General features: G+C 45.0%; 1 protein-coding gene across 1 annotated transcript; it reads left to right on the plus strand.

The window, feature by feature from the left end:
* The first annotated feature begins 1,000 nt into the window (after nt 1–1,000).
* Nucleotides 1,001–19,139, plus strand: SACK1F (scaffolding CK1 anchoring protein F). The gene is made up of 5 exons (XM_088532796.1): nt 1,001–1,456; nt 5,041–5,208; nt 12,802–12,923; nt 13,470–14,182; nt 19,072–19,139. Exons 1-5 carry the CDS (start codon nt 1,001–1,003, stop codon nt 19,137–19,139), a joined length of 1,527 nt encoding a protein of 508 aa, XP_088388922.1.
* The last annotated feature ends 3,191 nt before the right edge of the window (nt 19,140–22,330 follow it).

Here is a 22,330-nt window from a genome sequence, read left to right on the forward strand (position 1 = left end):
CTGATCCTACAGGTTGTGCATTTCATCCCTGTGAGCACTCGGGGCTAACCACAGATGTAAAGCACTGCAGATGCTTCTGAATGGTTGTATTTCACCACGGCCTTGCCTTCTTCCTTATTTCTTTGCTTGTCTCTACCAGCTCTGTCCCTGTCTGCCTTTCAGTCAGTGCGTGCCCTGCAAGCCCCACTGCGCCTCCGTCCTGGTTAAGGCCCCTAGCACCTCTCGCATGCCCCGCAAAGCCATCATTTACCATTTCTGCCTCTAGTCCCTCCGCCAAGACGGGCGTACGAAGCCAGGGGTGCCTGTTCAGCCTCCCGCCAGCAACGCTAAACAGCACGGTTGTGTTCCCAGCTCTGCCACAAGCTGCTGGGTGGCCTCAGGCAGAGCACTCTGTCATCTTCCTCCTTCCTTCCTCCTTCCTTCCTTCCATCCATCACACAGAGCTCTGCTGCACGGCACGGCACCGAAACACCGAAATGCCTCTGCTGCTTCTTTACAGGGCTTGGAGAAGGCCAGCTAGCAGCCGGCTGGGCTCATCGCCGCCTCAGCACCTCATGAGCATTCAGCCCCCAACTCCAGCCCATGCATATCCTCTCTTTCCTGAGGAAGGGCAGCCTCTTTGCTAAAAAAGGGGTTAGGGGCAATCCTTTCTAAATAAGTTTTTGCATTTCCACCCTACCACAGCTGTAGGGCTTTTCCCACACACACCACCCAGACCCAGCTCCCCTCCAGGGGCTCTGCTCAGGCATGGCCATGCCCGCAAGCGTGGCTGTGCTGGGGGGCAGACCCGGGAGCTGGGAGCAGGGGCACAGCCGTGTCCCGGGCACGGCAGCACCCACACTGTGCTGAGCTGAGCCGTGTGAGGGGGCCGGTGCGTCAGGGCGGCGCGGGGCCGCTCCACCCGTCGGGGCGGGCTCGGCCGGCGCCAGGTGAGGCGGTCCCTGCCCTGCCTTTCCCTCCTTCCGCAGCCTCCCCGGCCGCCGCTGCGGGTGCCGGCAGCATGGCGGAGTCCCAGGTGGTCCTCCTGGACGACTTGCACGTCAACGAGAAGGTGACGGAGGCCCAGGCCCGCTTCTACTACAGCGAGGAGCAGCGGCGGGCCCTGGAGGCGCTGGTTACCCGCGGCGAGGCGGCCTACAGGGAGAAGCTGAAGAAGGAGCAGCTCCGCGACTTCCTCTCCAGCCGGGAGCTGCAGGCTCTGCGGGCTGGCTGGCGGGGCTACGACGACCCCCAGGAGGGCGGCAAAGTGGTGCGCGGGCCCGGCGGCGAGACCCTCTCGCTCGCCTACTGGCCCGAGTGCTCCGACACAGAGGTGCCACCGCTCGACTTGGGCTGGACCGACAAGACCTTCTACCGGGGCATCAGCCGCGTGGCCCTCTTCACGCACCCGCGCAAGGAGGAGAGCGCGCCCCACCTCAAGGAGGTGGTGCGGGACATGATCCAGCAGGCCCAGAAGGTAGGGCCTGGCACCCCACACCGGGCACCCGCCAGGGCCAGCGGCCACGGCCGGCCCCATGGCGGTGGGGTCGGGCTTGGTGCCACCTGCGTCGCCGAGGGCAGGGGCAGCTGCAGGTGTGGGAGCAACACGAGGCTTTGGCAGCGACGGCTTGGCCGTGATGTGCGGGGTGGAAGGGAGCCCTCCCACACCCGGATTTCGTTTGCTGCTCTTTTCCGTGCCACAGCTGGAGAGTGTGGTGGACCCTCATTTTCTGGTGGTCAATCCCCTACACTTCTTTGTGCAGCTCATCGCCAGTCATAATAACATGATGGTTTGCCCACATGAAATAAGAGCTGACATCCGGGATGGGGTTAACCCTGCCTCATCCGGGCGTTTTGTGTCCGAGGTTCAAGCTGTCCTGCCCCCATCGGACTCATTGCGTCAGGGGAGCACACGTCGGGATGCCGTTCCTGCCGCCTCTCCCGACGTGCGGACAGCCCTGTTGGAGCACAGAGCGGGGCTGTTTTGTGGCCTCGGTAGCACCCGGCCTCTCGCCAGGCAGCCCATGTCTGGACAGCGTGCGGCAGCTCCTCCTATTTACTTTTGTCTGCAGAGACTGTTAGTGTTAGTGGTGATACTGCACCTCTGCCAAGACCCAAACCAGCCGGGACGGTGCAAGAGCTTGCACAAGAGTAGGTTAGGGAACAACAATGAGGTTTTTTTGCCTGGATCCAGGCGAATTTTTCACGCAGGAAATGATTCCTGTCAGGGCTGATGTCCGCTCCATGGAAATGGGGAACAGTGTCAGGTCCTTCTTCCCTGCTTTTAGTTTTGTTGCTTTCTGAGAGAGGCGAATTCAGTGGTTGTTTCCTCCTCCCCGCCTCCAGGCACAAACTACCTGCGCACCCCTTGCAGAGACTTGTTAAAACTAGACCTGCTGGGATATACAGAAAGCTTTCCAGCAAGACATTAATCTGTGCTCTCCTCAGCTACCCACTCACAGAGATACGTGCACACTCCATCATGGCTGCTGTGAAACCAGAAGCTGCAAAATACTTTCATTCTGATTTGGTGTAACTTCACATCCTCTTTTCACTGGCATAAATTCCTCTCCAAGTGCTATGATGGTGAGGAAACGTGGCTCTTTTTGATAGCTGTTCCTGGCACCTGAAAGTAATTAATTTCTCTGGATTTCTTTTTCGCTGACCAGCTGAACTGTGCCCCTCCCAGCTCAAAGGTGGTTTCATGTTTAACAGCCATTTAAGTGTTTAATGGCCTTTTTTTCTTAGATAACTATGCCTATTGTGCCCAGCTGAGCTGGTCCTGGAGGAAAAAAAATCTCCAGGCTGCAGCTTTCCATTCAGCGGAGGGTTGTGGCTGGGGGAGGACTAAACAGGTACTAGTAATATTTGGCGCATGGCTGTGGGTCCCTTATCAGCAGTGTTTAACAAACATGCGTTAATTAAGCTACTTTGCTGCAATAAGATTGGCAAGTTAATGCTTGCCAATCTGTACATATCTAAGAAGAGGCTGGCACACCTATGCCCCTATAGCTAAGTAGTGTTATTATCCATAGGGTAGATAGAGGAATGGGAAAAAATTCCTGCAGGGGTAAACACTCATGCTCCGACTTGCTGCTTCTGGGAACGCTCCTAGATAACCTTGACAGATCACTATGACATGGGTTTAGGAAGACCATGTCATATTAGCAATGACAAACAACTCAGGTTGCCAGCTGGGAACTGTCAGTTGCAAGGGAGTTGATCAGATGCCCGTGGAGGGGTACTTTTTTCATGGGTTTAGTCCCTGGCTTTGTAAAGAAACCTGATTAGCCTTAGAGACCCAAAGCACTGAGGGAGGCAGTCAGATTGCAAGGCCAATATTATTTAAGTAGCTGGGCCTACTGAAATTTCTGCAGATGTAGGACTCTTTACAAACAGAAGAGATGGAAAGAAAACAAAATTCACACCTCTGCTAGCTATGCTCGTTCAAGCCCCTGTGTGGTTGTTCTTACTTCAGCAAAATCCTGTCTGGTCTCTATGTTTCTGAATAACAGCCTCCATATTAGAGTGTGTTTATGGGAGAGAAATGACATACTTTAATTAATGCATGAAAACATCATGCCTTTAATCATAATCTGTACAATAAATTGTTTAGTGACAATAAATTGTTTAGTTTAGTAAAGTGACACAAGTTCACTGCATTTTAATTTTTCAGAAGTTCTAATAACATTCCATGTATCTTGCTGCTTTGTGTGGAAGATAAGAAGTAAGGTGGGACCTGAATTCAGTTCTTCTGCTTAGCAGAATTTATCAAGACTCTTACTATTATTTTATAATGGAGCTCTGTCATGTCACCTGTGTCAAAAATGTACATATTAATGATGGGCTTAAAATACCATGGCAGCTGTTTTTTATTTTTTTAACAAATAAAAGCTTGTGTAAGCACTGCTGACAGGAAGCCTGGCAGAGCCGAGGTGTTGGGTTTTTTTTGGCAGTACCAGGCAGAGTCTCAACAGGAACAGTCTAGGGAATGCCATTTACCATGGTATCCATTTCCCCAAACCTCCCTTGCTCAAGAACGTTTTCCAAGCACAGCGCTCTCTGGTGGGAATTATCCCCCACCTGTTATTCTCACAAGAGGTCCTACAGTTGAGCTGTGTAAGAAAATTGTATTTTGATCCACTTGTAAATTCCACTCACATCTTTTTGCATTACCCCAACACAGCCTGGCTTGTCCCTGTGACCTCAAGGCTCATGAAATTTAGAATTTAGGCACACTGCTTCCTAGCCCACTGTCAGCATGGGTGCTCCAGCTCAGCAGGTTCACATTTCCCAGTGGGACTAGGAAAACAGTAGTTTTCTTCATTCATAGCCTTCCAAAGATTGAAGAGAAAAAGGCTTTCATGAAAAAAGGATATATGTAACATTGTGAAAGCTATAGAAAGTGTGGAGAGATGCAGAGACAGAAAGAACATATAAAAACATCATGCAGGTTCTCACAGTGAATTGGTAAAATAGAAAAACGGAATTCTCATTGTTTGCACAATTATGGCTGAGGAGTCATGCTCTGACTCCTCTCTACATTTATTCTTCCATTACTCACCTTGTGATAATTACTACAGTTGTGTGTTTCACTCTTCTTTTTCAATCTTTTTTCAGTGTTTTTCTTTGTTTAAGAGGATCCTTTCAGAGGCAAAGAGGGTTTCACAGTCCAAAGTTAAAACTGGGTATTTACCTTTAGTGTTCTTCCGGCCTCTGAAGTAAGCCATCTTTCCCTAGAAGAAAGAGGACTTTCAAAGAGATTTATTAAGTTCCTTCCAAAGTGCAGCAGGACCCATGCCAGAAAATTATGAGATTGTTGGGAGGTGCTTGGGCATGTACATTCCTGTACTTTAATCTCCCCTATATCCTCCACCTCCATGTTCTGGTATCATAAAATCATCAAATCATAGAATCGTTAAGGTTGGAAGGGACCTCTAGAGATCATCTAGGCCAACCTCCCTGCCAATGCTCTCCTTTATTTCTCACCAGTGTGACGGACCTCCCTTTCAGTTCCTGAAGTTTTATTTAATTGTCTATCTTCTATCTTCTTCTTTCCAGATTATTGCACTGGTCATGGATATATTTACAGATCGGGACATCTTCCGAGACATTGTTGATGCAGCATGTAAGCGTTGGATTCCTGTCTATATAATCCTAGATGAGGACGGGGTGAAGCTTTTCTTAGAAATGTGCCGCTGCCTTGAGCTCAAGGACACACAGATCCGGGTAAGATATTAAATAATGGACCATTATTTCCTACAGATCAGTGACTTTTTAAAATTGTAATGAACTTTGGAACTTACTTGGACAGATGGACAGATCTCTTCCTCTATATCAGTCACATCACAGAACCTGAGATAAGGGTTGATGAAACATAGACAAATAAGAGAGTATCTTGCTGACACAGAAGGAAAAAAAAAAAAGAGAAAAAGGAAAGACTTGGATTATTTGCCTTGTGAAGTAAAAAATCCTTTCAGGGAAGAAACTTGTCTGAGGAAATTCCTGTGGGTCTCCTATTCGAAGATTCAAACTCGTCTAGAGTCCAGAATAATTCTTTGAGCTATTGTTCGCATGGATCCCAGTTTTAGTACACGTTTTGTGAAATCTAGACGTTTTTCACCAGCAGCAACCTTTTGACCCCATCTGTAGCCTGTATGAGCTTGTACTCCTCTTTTGCCTGAGAAAACAAAGGACTGGAGAGCATAGCCCCATTCCATGACAGAATATGTCTTCATATAGTGGATGCAGCACAGCAGAGTAGTCAGCCTAGCTTGGCTTGCACAAGCAGCCTCAGTAGGATTGCTTTCCATAATACACAGACCGGAAAACTTGGTGTGTTTATACTTAGTATTATACTTCATATTGTTTTAATGTATTAGCTTAAAGCTTATGAAGCTTATTAGCTTAAAACACTCTCACTGCTTAGAGACTTGTTTTAGATCCTGGAGAGACTGCTATGCTGGAAACAACCTACGGGGGTGCAAAGCTTGTACAGATGCCTTAGCAGTGAAGGCAAAAGGTGCCTTTCTGCCTGGGGGAAGGGCAGATCTTCTATATACACTCAATTAATAGTTTCAAAAGGCAAAAAAAAAAGTCTCAAGAGGCTCTGAAGGTTAGAGAAGCTCATAAAACATATAATATTGAAAGAGAGCCAGCTTAAATCTGGATGAAAATGACTTGCATACAGCTGAACAATGCTCCTGTGAACTACTATTCTCAGTTTCTGGACTTCTCCATCAAAAAAGTCATGCAGCTGAGCAGTTGTCTCATTTATCTCCCAAAGAGAAAGGGAAGTTTCCTTCCTCTGGTGTCTTTGAAAGCGAGATAGAGGCATCATAATACTAGACCTGTTTCAAGCTTCAAGAGTACTCAGTGGCCTAGACTTGAGTTTCTTTGGTACCAAACTGAAACAGCAGCAGTAACTCTTTTTTTGTCCTGATACCTGTTTTCCAGTACTTTTCTCACTATATCATCATATGCAGGATTGATAACTTCAGTACTAAATATTTTAATTACCCGATAGCATAAAAAAAAAATGACCTGGCATTTTAGTAAAAGTTGCAATGTTGTCTGCCTTTTCCATCTGCACAGGAGGTGGTCCCCTCCTGCTCCTCCTGTTAATATAATACAGCAGTATTTCTTATATTTCTTAAATGTTTCTTCAATTTTTCTTGTTTTTATAAATACAGCAGTATTCACAAAGACTTTCTAGACCAAAACATATCTTCACAGTGGCAAGCAACAGCAGTGACTTGGACCTGCAGCATCCCAGTTGTATGACAAGATCACCCTTTCCGAAGTATAGTTCAAACTGACGTTAATCAAAAGTGGTAGAAAACTCTTCTGTCCATTTCTATGCCTCCTTTCTCTAAGAGGAGTAATTGTTTTTCTTTAGGCTCCTTTAACTTAAAAAAGTCAAAAACACAAACTGAAAGAAAACTTTTTAACATCCCTCTTTAATTTAGTTCTTCAATTTTCAATCTTCTTCAAGCCTTCCCTAGCCTCTTCCAGCTCTCTCATATTGAATTCCTCGCTAAGGGGTTGTTATATTCCCTTCCCAGTGTGGCTGAAGTGGCTTTAGTTGTCCTTGTCAAGGCTAATAGATTTTATTCCTTCCTATAGTGCCACACTAGGTATTATGAAAGGGCTGGGAAAAGTCTTCCTCTAGGCAGAGGAAGGCCCTTCCTCTAAAGAGAAAGAGGTCACAATTTTTTGAAGGAAGATGAGCTCAGTATCCTACCCTAATTCTTGTTCTTTTCCACCCTGGGCCTATATGTCTGTCAGCTAAGAAACGGCTGGTTGGTAACACTTTTTTCCAAGACTTATTTGGATGTAACTGGGCTGCTGTTTGTGTCAGTACAGCAAAAGTTATAGTGATTCTTCTGACACCAGGCTTTGGCTATCCAGGTACACTCTCCCATTTGAGGAGACACCTAATGTGCTTAGGGTTGTTTGGCACTGCAGTGCTGAAGACCCACCTGTAAAGCAGAACATAAGCTGGACGTACAGCCTTCTTCAGGCAGAATCATTTCATCCTCTGCTGCTGGATCACAGAGGATATTGGAGTTGCTAAGGAAGAAGTGGAGTCTCTAGTGCAGTTAACTCTCTCATTTTCCCATTTCTTATTTATGCAGCATCTCCCTCTTGACATCTGCTCTCATGCCATAAAGTCTTCTACACATTACCAGCTACAAGGAAAACATTTTGCCTTTCCATCATCTTTTTGTGTAACTGTTTTGCTTTTTTCTAGAAGGCCTTGACCAGTGGACCACAGTTTGTCAGCAAGAGGAATTTCCTTCTTTTCCTCCTTGTCTTCTTCCCATCTCTTCTTTGGAATGCTTCTGCAAGATTTGCAGGATGGCTTTTGCTTGGGAAGCTGCAGCAATGGGGGAGGTAACTTCAGGGTTTACCCTAAAGTTCTGATGCCAGAACTTGCACAGAGGCAAGTTCTGCTGCCGGAGAAAGAGAGAGATGACACATTGCCATGGATCTTCACTGTTGCAGGGTCGAGGTGCTTATTTTGGCTTCTGTCATCCCCTCATCAGATGTTGACATTGCTCCATGTTTCCTGCTCTTTTGTTTTCATCTCTCTGTTCATCCAAAGCAGAGTGAATTTCTTGAGGTTCTAAAACAGGGAAGTTTATTATTAACACTAGAGTTTGTCCTTTGTCTATGCACAGTGTTGGAGGGTTTACAAAGATCCTTACTCTTTTATCCTTTTGAGATGACAAGGTGTTATGATCTGCCCACAGTCTCACAGGAAGGAAACTGTTACAGAAGAGACAGTAACTCACTCTGCATAAGACAAGAAGTTCTTTACTGACTCTCGACCTAAAATGAGGGGAAAAAAACACTTTTTTTTTTTTTCTCATTTCAAGGCTAGAGTTCACTTGAAGTGCATTTAAATTCAACTATCTGCACATTCATCCTGGGATGTTAGCAAGAGCATGTTTCGTATGTCAGTAAGAGCATGTTTTGTCTGTATGAGTCATATGGCCGCTTGAGCCTGCGGGGCACGGTTTGCCAGACTTCCGTTACGTTTCACACAAGGGTGTTCTGAGATCAGAATGAGTCAAAGTTCTCATGGATGTAAAATTCATAGGTTCACAAAAGTCCTCCTTTTGTTAAGTAGAGGATCAGCCTGTTCACTAAGTTTTGGATGACTTCTCCATGCTTCTGCTCGGACTCTAGAACTGATAACTGCAGCTCAAAGACAGGGAATTCACCAAGAGCTCCAAGCAAACCCAAGGAATGTGGTATCTGCATGAAGTTCATCTTCATGTTAATATTTAGGTTCATTTTCCCAGCATGAAAGGAGATCGTTTCCTTATTCCAGAAATTCTTAAATGTTACTACAAGTTTTCCTCTAGGGCTTTTTGAAATTTTATTTCAGTTCACATATTTACCTCACAGCTTTCCTTGTCCAATCCTAAGTGAAGTGAGGGGGGAAGCTGACAATGATGTGATGCAGGAGTCTTTGTGCTTTTAACAATCTGCTACAGAATTGGCCTTTAGAAAATGGGGGTTTTCACGGCTCTTTTTTCCCAAACAGCCATCTAAATCATAATAATGACATTGCCAGGCAAGGTACAGCTGGGTGCATTCCCTCCTATTCTACCTGACTATCTGCAGGTTCTAATATTACCTCCACAGGAATGCTTTTTCCAAAACTGTTTAGGGCAGACTCACAGGGTAAGTCCACAGTCTTTCCCAGGACTATCTGGTGGAAGTTTCCAGATGGTTGTTGCTTTTGTGTCTCTGTGTAAAACGAGTACTTAACACCCATCTCTTCCACCTAGAGGTCTGCTCACCACAAACAACAACTTTGAACACCATGAGATAGAAAGATTCCTTGTCTGTTGTCACTAGGGCCCATATGAATCTCATGTGTCCACATGAATCTCCCCCTCTTTCATACTTTTCTGGAATCTCCATCTCCAGTATTTTAGAGCAGAAAAAAACCAGATTTCTGGGGCCACCCCCTCAGCTGCACTCAGGTGATGCAGTCATGCAAGGACCCAGAGCACAGGAGTTAACAGACTTTTGAAGGGCACCAGAAGGGTGATCACTACATTTTGAATAAACAAAAGCAATGTACAGGACTGTTGAGTCACTGTCATACATCAGCTACTGCTTTGTTCTGTTGCCTATCTATTGTTTGTTTTAAAGCTCTTTGTGCCAACCATCCCAACCTGAAATAAGGATCTCTGCTTGCATTGCAACATATAGGAGGGAAGGGCAGGCAGGATTCCTTAATGGAAGTAGTTGCAACACTTCCCTTAGGGTCCATCTTGTCTGTCCTCACCCTACCCAACACCAACTCTTGGCCACTGCTGCCCAGATCTCTTTAGGGACAACTGAGTGTTAGTCACAACACAGACACTGACCGACTTTTTAAACTGGGTCTAATTTAACTTTCTGTGGATTCTGGGTGAGGTGTAAAAGTGTGTCACAAGAAAACAAGACTGATCTCTTCACTGTGTGTATTAGGATCCTTTGTCAGGCTTGAGTGTTACCAGTCTACATAAGTTGCTGACAGGCGCAGGCAATTAATCGTTGCTGGAGATGAGTGGTGCAAACCTGCATAAACAAGATGTGGAAATATAACACAGGCTGCAGCTTCCAAAAGCCAGGATATGACAAACCTTAAGCAGCTGTCTGCAACAAAAGCTTCCAAAAGAATACAGATCTGGAGGAATCACTCTCTTCTATCTGGGAACTGATCCATCACCCAGAACATCTGTCACTACTGTAATGTGTGCCCAAAGAAAATGGTTGAAATCTCACCTCATTTATATTTGCCTTTCATCTTTAACTGTTGTATAGTCTTCCATACATGAACTCAGGCTTGTTCCTCCTCTGTACAAGCTTGATCCCACTGTCTTCAAGTGCTCTGAGATCCTTCAAGGCAGAAAACATACAAATAACCTGTTAAGTAACTCGATGTTTATGTGACTTTATGCACATTTTCTGCACTTCAAAATGTATTTATGCCTCCCATGCCTACTTTGCTCAAGGAGGTTTACATGTTCAGCACCTTCTGTGCCTTTGTAAGAGTTAAGTGTCCCTCAGTCACTGCAGAAATTCAAATGTGCTTTTTCCACCAAAATAAGGTGATGCAGCATGCACACCTGGTAAAACCAACACTTGTTAAATGCTTAGAAACTTCCTGCTTCCACACAGCCTGATAATTCTTGATTCTGAAATGCATACTACATATCAGAGCGGTTGACTGATGTGACGAACAAAGGTCCTTCTTGACCTTGCAGACAATATTCCATAATTGATCCAAAATCCAATTTTATTCACCAAGGAAAAAATGGTTTTAGGTGAACAGTCACCCAACTACAAATGCTGCACCCCTGCTCCCATGCTCTGGCCAACCTGCATTCAGCATCCCACACATATGACTCACTGCTAGGCCTTGGGCAAGTCACTTCATCTTTTTCTCTCAGGTTCTTCATCTCTAAAACAAGGTAATGATACTTTCAGCAGTGTTGGGAGGATTAATCAGCTAATGCCCACACAGAACTCCAGACAGATCAAGCAATAGATGAATGCAGAATAGTAGTATCATCAGTTACTGTTAGTCAGAATTTGTACTGCCGCTGCTATATTTTTACTGGGCAAAATAGGAACAGATTCAAAAGGTAAGAGTTGTATTCAGAAAAACGTTTTTTGAAAGAATCCTGCCCTCTTATAATCACTTATTCGTGCATGCCGATTTCTATAGCCTATCAATATTTAAACTGTCATTGAAGTTCATAATAATAGTACTTAGCACTTGATGGGATGTACAGCACTTAAGGCTGTACTAGCATTAGCCAAATCCTCATGATTCTATTGTTCTGCAGATGGGGGAAGAATGAGGCAAAGGTGAATTGACTTTCCCAAAGCATCACAAGGGATAGTGATACAACTGTGATTATCCTTGGGACTATCTGACTGACCCTGGACTTATTTCTCCAGATCACAATAATTTTTACCTTTCATTCTTAAAGAATCCTTGCAAAAATAAATGGTAGAATAAAAAGTCTAAATTTCTATGTCAAAGTGACCATATAATTTGCTATAAACTTATGATGACAATCCATGTGCTTTTTGTTTTTTCTTTTTGTTTGTTTTTTGTTTGTTTGCCTTTGCTGGCTTTTTCTCCTATGAGGCAGTGCATTTACCTGTTTGGCAACTGAGCCTCAGATAGCCGGGACTCATGGGGTGCATTAGTCTGAGTAGAGTAACTCTCAGTCCAGCATGAAAATGTGTTCTTGCAGGAAGTGCAGACACACATCTTGAAGCAGACTATAGAACCTTAAATTAGTGTTTTCTCTGTCCCTGGTAGTCTTTTGTTTTGTTACTGGTAGATTTGATGATCAAATGGGGAAAGGCGAGACAGGAGTTTTGAGGAGAGGTAATATGTTCATGTAATTTCAGTTCATCTCATAAAAGATTTTGCCTTCTTCTTCTTGGGACATGGATAGAGACACTTGTCCTACTTCTGCTTGCAAAAAGTGTTCTGCGTTCTTTCACTTTCCTCTGCACACTGAAGAATCTAGGCAGACACTTTAGGTGCTTGGGGTTCTTAAAATGAGAAAGGTCAGGGTTCTTTTGTTAAACAGGCAGGAAATACCCATGTTCTGAGTAACAGAACTGATTCTCCATCTCTTCTGCAATAACTAAATTGTCTAGTTTTCTAATTTGGCCATTTTTTTTCAAGTTACATGTTATTGGTGTCAAAACACAATCAATCACCGAAGAATTACCAAAAAAAAGAGCCTCATTTGGGCCTGCCTCATGTATTACCTTCCTGCCTCATTTATTACCTAACTGCATCTTTTAGACTGCACACTGGTTGGGAAATTCCTTGGTAGCCCAGTCTGGAGAGCAGTTCACGAGTACTGTGGAATGGGGGTCAGGCGAGTGCGTGCGTGCTTCTAATTCATTGCTCTGAACAGGGCTCAGCCTTCAGAGCTGCAACACAGGACTGGGGATGGAGGATTATTTGATTTTCAAAGCATTCTCTTGGCAGAGGACTAAGACGAATAGCTAAGAGAGTAGGCAGAGTTACAAAAAGAGTGACCTATTGGACAGGGGTATAATTTGATGGAGGGAAGTAACCTGTACAGACAGGGGTGGCAGCAGGGCCTTCGGTGCCCTGCTTTCCTTCCTGCAGCCCTTCTGATTTCTGGTGGCTGATATAAAATGAGCTGTAGTTCCAGATGCAGTGAGATAATGTGAGTGACATGTTAAGACTTGGAGCTGGCAATTATGTAATTCTCTGCCCTATGCATTGTGACATTTTGTCTCTTACCTCCCTGCTAGAACATCCGTATTCGTTCTGTGACAGGAGTTGGGTTCTACATGCCAGCAGGAAAAATCCGAGGTGCTTTGGCATCCCGATTCCTGATGGTGGATGGTGAAAAAGTCGCCACAGGATCCTACAGGTGGGTTGCTCTTGCTTAAGGGAGCTAGAGAGTCTTCCTCCCCTGTCATTCCATTTCCTATCCCAGCCTTTGTAATATTTGGCAGCTGTAGAAATCAGAGTGGGACAACAGAGGCAGTCGTACAGGGCACAGACTGCTTCCAGGAGAAGAGAACTTGCCCATGCTAATGATCTGTTTTAGTGTGCTGGAGATCCGGCCACTCTGCATCAGGTGCTGGCCAGTGAGGACTCCCCACTAGCCACAGCAGTCAGTTCTCTGCAGTGAGATTTTGACTCTGCAGACTCCTCCCATTGAGGAAGTATTGCTTTTTTAAAAGGATAACCTCTTCTTCAGAGTTACAAAGCCTTTGTTCCACATCTGGTCTACATGCCTATAAAAGAACAATAACAAAGAACTTCAGGTATCTGTAATGACCCAGGTTGACAAGGTTATATGGGCAAATGGTACAGTGCTAGGCATTCCCACAGAGTAAGTGTTTTAGATATTAAGTGTCTGGGTCAAGTAGGCACCCAAAAATCTAATGTCAGTTCTATTTCCTTCTCTTAGCTTCACGTGGAGTTCATCCCATGTTGACAGAAACATCCTACTCGTATTGACAGGACAGCATGTAGAGGTGTTTGATGTTGAATTTCGTGAGCTCTATGCCATTTCAGAGGAAGTCAATCTCTACAAAGAACTGGGTATTCCTAATCCACTCCCTCCGGGAGTTGGTAAACTGGGCCTTCATTCCTCCACTGTGGCTCGGAAGATCATCAACCCCAAGTATGGTTTAGTGGCAGGGGCAACCCGTGGTGATATGATGCTCTGGGCTTCACGACACAGGCAGGAGAACCAGGGGAATTTGGAAAAAGAGGAAACAAGTGAGTCGAAGAAGCGGTTGAATCAGTTCCTGAATGACTTAGTCACACTGGAGCAAGAACTCCCAGAGATTGAGCCCCCTCTGGAGAACTTGAACAAGTCAAATCGGAGTCCTCAGAAACTGTTCTGTCGGCTCCACGTGGACTTGAAAAATAAATCCAAATCTAGAGAATCTATTCGTGACATGAAGAAAGAAGATGCGCAGCCCAGCTCAAAGCAAGGAAAACGTTTTGCCAGTGGGCTTTTCAGTCGCAAGGCCAAACGGTCTCCAGGCTCGAGCATTGAGGCCAATTCTTTTGCCAGTGAAGGACATTCAGGAGAAGACCTTGGGAACATGAAACTGGAATGTGAACGGCTCAGCATAGGTCATGCCAGCGTTCGGAGTGCTGGAGGCATCTCAGGTAAAACCTCTCCCTGCAGCACTTCTGTGCTTCCTCTCTGCTTCTGTGGTCTTAGCTGTCCCTTCTTCTGAGCCTGCTTGATTGCTGCAAAAAATGTTCAGCATAGGCCTATGTGAGTACATCTTGTCATCACTCACATCTGTGTTAAAATGACCAGGATCAAAGAAGAGTAAAGGCTGTATCAAATGAAGCACAATTCTGAGGCAATGTAATGGCAGTCTCCTTGTAAGACTGGCATTTCTTATGTAAATGTTTTCTAATACTTGGCAGCAAGCAGGTATTGGGAAAACAGAGGGAAAGGTGAATGTCTCCTTCTGAAGAACAGGTTGAGTGAATAGTTCTTGAATCGACATTGAAGGGCACTGCCCTAGTAAATGGCAGCAGTGTGTTCAGTGTCGTAGTGGCTGCCTGGGTGCAGAGGGATTTCCAGTGTAACCCCTCCTTTCCTCATTTGGCTTTAGTTGGCTGGATTTACTGTGAAAAGGTTACTAGTGTAGAATAAGAGAAAGCAGGTTGTTATGTTGGGGTGAGGGGCAAAGAAGTGGAGGAAAGGGCAGAGATCTGTTTAGTTTGCTTCTTTATCCCTTGAAATGGGGGAGAGGGTCATAAAGAGAAGCTGTGGAGAGCTACTAGATCTCAGCCCTTCATTCTTCTCTAATGTATGATTTATATTTTCACTATGTTCCTTCAAGGGATCTTCTGGTTCAGACACAAGTGATAAAGATCGTCCGCAATTTATGGGTTAATAACTAACTTGACAAGGTTTTAGAAGTTTTGTCAGACTGAAGTAAATCTATGCACTATTCAGCTTGGTCGTCTCCCTCTCAAGCTGTGTTTGCTGCCAAAGCATCCTGCTCCAACAGGAAAATAAACTAGTTCAGGCAAGAACATTTCTTCTCCATATGTCTGTCCAGGGACCATTCTATGCTCTGATAAATGCGAAATGCAGGAGTAGAACAGCTGAATTCCCTTGAGACTGCTACGTTGTGAGATGGAAAGACATTCTGTGGAGAGCAAACAAAAAGACAAAGTATTGGGAAAGTCAAAAGCAGTGATTGATGCAGGTCTTGGAAATATTTCTGCCTGAATGAAGGGCAGACTTAAAACTGCCAAATCAGCATGAGCAGCACTGTAATAAGGCATGGAAGGTTAATCTAAGACCATAACAGACCCATTTCAGGATGTGTGATTGGCATTCGGGGAGGTGGGAGCACACCCTGCTCTTTGTCCTCTCTCCAAAGCTCTTTATATCCTCGGCACAGACAGTATGTGCTGCTGGACCTCATTCTTGAGAGCTGGGAAAAACAAAGTCCGTAAAGACCTATGGGGAGATGTCTGGGCATCTCTTCTTGGAGCATTGGACCGGAGGGCTTGCACTACCCTCTAGTGACAGATCTGGAGAACTGGGTAATCTGATTTGTGATTTATTTCTCTGCAGATGTACTTGATACTATCAGCGACTCCCTCTGTTTCTTACCCTCAGCTCCTCTAAAGCGGACAGCAGGCCATTCCCACTTGTCGTGGTGAAGTTCTGCCTAGACTAAGACGTGAGGCAGATGATTTATCCAGTTGTAGAATGGGGCACTGAGCCCATTCGGGGCAGGTGAGGGCAGCAGGGGTATCCTATTGCTTTCAACATGATGGAGCTAGGCCAGGCAGCCTGGGGCTTGGTCCGGGCCGTTTCCAGCAGGAAACCACCACTGTTATTTTGTTCTGGTTCCATTTGTGCCATTGCTAGTTCCCTGATGGCCGGCAGTAAAGGGGAACATAGGATTGAGAACTTGAGGCACTTGAGTGTGGTTCCAAGCAAGCCAGCCTCGAAACTGGAAGTGCAGGGAAGCAGCTGAGTTCCAGCACATCAGCCTCCCTACTATGTTCTTCCTAACCAGGTAGGTCTTTTCAAGGAGTCAGTGCAAATATGTCTGTGTTTTGCACAGATGTGAAAAATGGCCGTTGGTGGTGACAGTGGGAGACCCTACAGCTATTGAAGTGTGGGGCAAGCAGGCTTAGGCCATCTGGTGTGAAACACTGGAGAAACAGGACTACTTGTGTAATGCTTCTGAACTCAAACCCTGTTCTTTCTGAGCTTCCCTTGTCTAGTCATCCAAAAGTGACAATTGAACAGAGGTGGCAGAGGAAACATTACTGAGATAGAAATTCATGGGAAAGAGGGAAAAAAAAAGATTTAAAAGATTTACCATGTTGCACCCTGTGGCTGCTGGCTCAGTAGCACATGCTTCTTTGGGACTGAATAAAAACTTGTTGAGCATGGGTATGGATGAGAGTCCAGCTGCAAGATAAAAACAGGAGGGTTTTGAGCAGGCCTAGTGACAAGTGATACTGTGCTCCTCTGGGTTTCAGGAGGGAGGTAATAAGTGGAAATGAGGGCTAGGAGGAAGGGGGAGATGGTGCTTGGTATGCAGTCTGGCTAGGATGCAATTATTCAGAGCTTCACAGTTTGAAATAGCTGCCCTTAGCTTTTATAAAGATTAAACAGCACACTTAAGCCCTGTGGGCCTGTCTATGCACACAGCCTCCAAAGTCACTATTAATTCTGTGGCACCACCGAGACACATCCCACCTTGCAAATGCTCAGAAAGCGCAGATCCACATCCTGCGCAGCTCGCGGAGTAATTGAAAGCCATTATTCACGCAGGCTAAAGGTCAGGTTCAATCTTGTAAGAGCAAATGGTGATGAAGAGAATCAACGCTGGGAAGGAAAGCAACAGAAGTGCATTCAGTGGCAGTCTGAAAACCTGGGTATTTACCTGGTAGAAGATGGTATCGACAAATCAGAATTGGGAGCATGAAAAACAGGAGGGCTGCAGATAACTCCCAACAAAGTAATGTCCTGAACTAAGTGCCTAAATGAACGTCCTGGCTGTTGTGCTAGCAGCATGCCTGGCGATCATGTGTTGTCTTGCAAGGTGTTCTTAAACCACGTCATCAAACTGACCCGTTTCTTGAATGTCACTGTTGCCTGTAGGGAGTACAAGAACAGCAGCTCTGCAGTGGATCAGGATCGTCTTAATTTTATGCTGCTGCTGGGCAGACTGTGGTCAGCCAAGATACTGGCATCTGTGTGGAGGTGCTGGACGCTCGGAAGCTGCTCGTGCCTCTGGTTCTGGTTCTCCCTTGCAAGCTGCACTCCAAGTGGGCTGTTGGAGGGCCTGCTGTGCTGGGCTGCTCTGGAGATCAGGCCGTCGCTCCATTTGTTAGCTGCAGAACACACAGGCTTTCTAGTGGGGTTTTCAGTTTTTCTTCTTGGTGCTTCTTGCAACAAGGAAGAGGATTTACACTGGGCACTGCAATGCCACCAAAAAGCCTGCTTGGTATCATTAGTGCGTTTGAGCCAGAGTGGGCTCGTGGGCAGGCGGGAAATGTTTTTTTTTAGCCCCTATTACAAGAGGAAAAGAGAAGTGTATTTCAGCGCATATAAGGAGAGTGTCTGCTCTAACTGTAGCGGGGTCTGGAGGAAAAGGCCAGAAGATCAGAGTAGGAGTGCGCAGGAGAGAGGAGATGAAGCAGAAGGGGAGTACAGAAACTTCTGAAAAGTAAACGCGAGGGTCTTGAGTGTGACACAGGGAGGGAGGGCAATGGGGGTAGTAAGAAGATAGGAGTAATGACAAGCTTAGTAGCAATATACAGAATGGATTGAGGCAGCAGAATGAAATGCCACAGGGGGAGTAGGGGGGTGGCACTATCATACAGAGAAGCCACAAAAGTGAGGGCAGGTTGCGGTGCCGCCTCCCACACGCGTGTCAAGAAGTTACAGGGTTGAAGAAAGTGCAGAAGAGCAGGGGAAGAGGAGGGAGATCTTATCTTCCCCATGATCTACAGGTGAGGAAAACGTTGATCAGATGCTTATAAACAAGAGTGACAAGAAAAATGCCTCAGTCATAGTGCAGAGGCGGTGCCTGGGTTGAACTCATGGCAACTTCTCAGCAAAGTCAAGGCTTTTCCCTAGCATGTCACCGTGACCTCTGGCTTCTCTCCCTCCACATTCTCACTCTGTACTGACCACGGGCTCCCCCTGCTTGAGGGATGTCCACCTACCTTCTAGCCATAGAAGTACACGGCTGGGGGCTGTCCTTGAATGGAGTGACTGCAAGCCATGCCGCAGCCCCTCTTGGTGCATGCCACCTTGACCTTGTTGAGCCCAGAGCACAGCAGAGCTCGCTCACGTGCAAAAGCTTATGCAAACAGGCCTTAGCACAGTGCTTGAGAAAAATATGCTGGGGCATCCAGACCAACATCTGGCTGTAATGAGGGAACTCAAACAGCCGTACGGGCATTGAGGAGTACAGATATTGGGAAGCAGAAGCAATCTATGGAGGGAGCAGTGAAAAACACTGTGAAGATAAAATTTCTGGCAGTGTGCTATGTTGCTTAACTGAGAGACCCCAAGGTCTCAGGATTTCTCTTGAAACAAAAATGCTAGAAATCCTGCCACTTCAGATGTTTAATAGATAGAACATGTTGATAGAAAGTTCTGAGGAGAATGTGTGTGGGTGGATGGATGAGATGACCCAAAGGTCATTTTTTTCAACTTTTACTCTTTGGCAGATCACCCAACAACTCTTGACCAGACTAGTTTTAACTACCAACTGGGAGCTGAGAATTCCACTGTTCAAGTTGGGCTATAGGCCAGGGCTTGGAAAACGCTTCTCCAGTGGTTTTCTCCACTGCATGCTCTGACTTTCCTCTTGCTCTAGTGTCTGTCCTTTCCACAAAAAGTAGGAAATAAACTCCCCAAAGAACACAGACTAATTTAGGTCTAATACAAGATGTGAAATAACTAATGAGAGAGGACTGAACTGTGAGCCAAAAACCTTATCCAGATCTACTTTATTTAACATTAACATCATTTTAACCTCCTTTTATTCCAGGTAATCCAGGTCCAAACTCCTCTACGAGTGATAAAAACAAACAACAACCTACCTGTGTGTTATCTTGATTGAGAAGGATCGCCTGGAGACCTAGAGATTGAACAAGCTGGAACATTCACCTGTTGACTGATTTTGAAACTGCAGCAATGTCCTCACACAGTGGCCTGGGAAGCCACTGCATGGGCCTGGACTCACCTGGCACCCCCTGCTAAAGCACCTTTACTGGGTGAAGCACAGACTTTGGATGACCAGTCCCTTAAGTGAGGGCTAGCAATGAATGTATTAATCCATATGTGTGTGTGCGTACATATTTTATAACTAAATACAACTGTGATGACTGGGTCTCAGAGCTTGCTCTGTGTCCAGAGAAGTGCAGATTTTCTGACTTACTTGTGCTGCTACTTCGGTCTGTCTAGCTACAGACTCAGAACTACTGTGTTGCATAGTTTACCACATTGTAGAAAGGTCTTGATCTGACTGGCTGGGAGGCTATGTCCATTCCAAGTGGCAAATTCTGGGCGAAACGTTGATGTTTACAGACAGCGTGGCAATTCTGTGTCCTCAAGGCATCTTCCTGTAGATTCCCGTTGTCATTTGCCCACACAGAAATGAGTGGTTAGGGGAGAAGAGTTTGGCTCAAAGAGGTGAAGAGATTCGTGTCCTAACTGTTTGTGTCTTGTCATAAAAAACAGCAGTTGAACAAAGTGATTTTGCAATAATCTGTTAAAGAGAAGAACTGGAATGGAGGGGGTTGTTTGAGCTTGTTGAGACTGGGCCTCAGGTGTGGGAAAGCAGCTTTGTACGGGGCCTACAGAGATGTGGGAGCAGTAATGCCAGCTTGCGATGGCTCCTATGAAACCCCATTTATTGCTAATTTAGTGACACTTTCCATTCATGGAAACAGAATGATTAAAGGGGCTCATCTTCAACGCTGAAAAGCAGCAGCAGAGGAAGCACACATATTTTTCAAATATTCCTTTTCTCTTTCTTTTTTTAAAGTTAACCTTTCCAAATTCTAAAACATGCCAAATCAAGGGCTTTGATCCATAAGAATAGCCACATGCAATCAGACCAAAGGCCATCTAATCTGGTGTCCTGTCTCTGAGATAGCCAGTAATAGGTGATCGCAGACGCACAGAAATAAAGCCTCTATGCAGAGGTCTTTCCCTGACACTGTTCCAGCAGCCTCTGGACTCTGAACTGGCAGCTCCTTCTGGACCTAGCTTTAATGAACACACTTAGTTCCTTTTTAAAAACCCTTCTGTACTTTTGGCCTCCACAATGTTCTGTAGCAGTGAACCCTGAGCTCATTGTTTGGTATGAAAAATGAACCATCTTCCAGCTGTTTTAATTGCCTGCTGATGGTTTCACTGACTAACCCCAATTCTTCCACTGTCAGTTGTACAACATGACTATCCCTATTCCTTGTCTCCTTCTGATTTGATAGACCTATATCATATATGTCCGCAGTCCTCACTTTTTTTCCCCAAGTTCAGGTTCATGCTATATTTGGTCTTTCATTATATGAGACCTGTTTGTCACCTCTTTTTATCTTGTTCATTGGCCCTTTTCCAGTTCTACCCACTAACAGAGTAGGGAAACAGGTTGTTTTTGTTTCTTCAGTATGTGGATTGATATTCCACTCTGCCTTCTTCCCATGTAAATTACATACTCTGCTGTCATAAACAAGCCCTCGTGTGATATGTATGAAAAATAACTCCTAATGGTAAGTAGTAACCTGAAAACTAACAAACCTACCTGTCAGAAAATTATATGGAGATCTGAAAAATACAGGTTTAGTTTTCTTTTATTTTAAGAGCCATCATTTCCTTGCCTGTGAAATCCACAGGCAAATGACTGTTCCACTGTCAGCACAGAATAAGCTGTTCCAAAGACTCTTCCAGGTGCCAGGGTACAGTAATTGTTGTAGTTGATGATAAAATGTGATTTATTAAGTAACTGCCTTTCCTGGGAGGGTGATTAACTCAAATGGCAAGCAAGCTTGCCTTCCTCGGAGTTCACCCAGTAGAATATCCTGAGACCCTAAAAAGCCTTTTGTTAAACCTGCTCATCCTTGTTTGATAGGCATTCAGAGTCAGCTAAATGCTGGCTACTCTATATAGGTACTGTATATGGCCTTCTGGGAACAGGCGATTTGTTTTACAGCTAACTCTGTCAGCACTTATTATCAGCAATGTTTCATGAAATTGCTCCTGGTAATGAGAGAGAAGAAGTGTTGGAAAGGACACCATCACTTGGACACAAAAGCAACTTAGTACGTGAGCTGTCCTGTTGGCTTCTGGAGGACTGCTCATGTGCCTAAAACTACTTGCTGTATGTCTTTAAAATTGCCTAGAAGAGCTTGTTTTTGATGTGCTTCCATTATTCTCCAGATGTTTGGGAGTTTTTTTTTCTTGTATTTATTTTACTCTGATAGCAAAGATCAGAGATAATTTTATCAGGCCAATGTTGTTCCACTTTCTGTTCTGATAAGAATATTGTCATCTGGTGCTTCCCTGTTCTCCCAGACTTTTAAAATATTTATTTATTTTTAAATTGTGCAATAACTTAGTTAACTAATTAGTACCCTGTTGATGTAAATGGTCAAGTTTTCCAGGAAGTCCTTTATCTCTGTGTTTTTTATGTCTTTGTTGCTTCATCTTGGATGGAATGACTTAACAAAGAGCCTGAGAGGCTGATTTCACTTGCTCTTCATTTCATTCTGTGTTGCTTACGAATGTGTTTTCCCTTCCCTGTGCTATGACAGATGTGAAAGCACTTTTCCTTATTCTTGCCAGCTGCAGGTTATCCTTTTCAGTACAAGTCTCATACCTGTTTGTCTTTTATTTTGTTGCTATGCCAGTTCATCACGTCATTTGTTGTTTTTAAATCCCTGGTCCTTTTTTTCTTTTTTTTTTTTTTTTGAAGTCATAAGAGTTGAGTCTTAGGCCTTGGCTCCAGGGCCTTGTGTCATTCCTCAGGCTTATTATGTGCTGTTAAATTAATTTTTAAAAGCCCTGCTTTTTTTGCATGATATGAATCTCCTCTTTAAATTCAGCGGGACTCTTTGGGGACGCGTGCAGCCTCGCTGATCCGGCGTCGATGCTTCAGGCTCTGGTGAAACCTGTTCTTCACCACGGATAAGATCAGCTGAACTTGGACCAGTTGGCTGCTCTTACAGCAACAGCTCTGAGGCTGGGTGAGGTCACTGGGTTTATTTTGACTAGTTTTGCGCCCTGTGGTTTTTGAGGAGCACTGG

The sequence above is a fragment of the Tinamus guttatus genome, unplaced genomic scaffold (assembly GCF_059628265.1).
Source record: "Tinamus guttatus ecotype Peru unplaced genomic scaffold, ASM5962826v1 Tinamus_guttatus_pri_ptg000472l, whole genome shotgun sequence".
NCBI lineage: Eukaryota > Metazoa > Chordata > Aves > Tinamiformes > Tinamidae > Tinamus > Tinamus guttatus.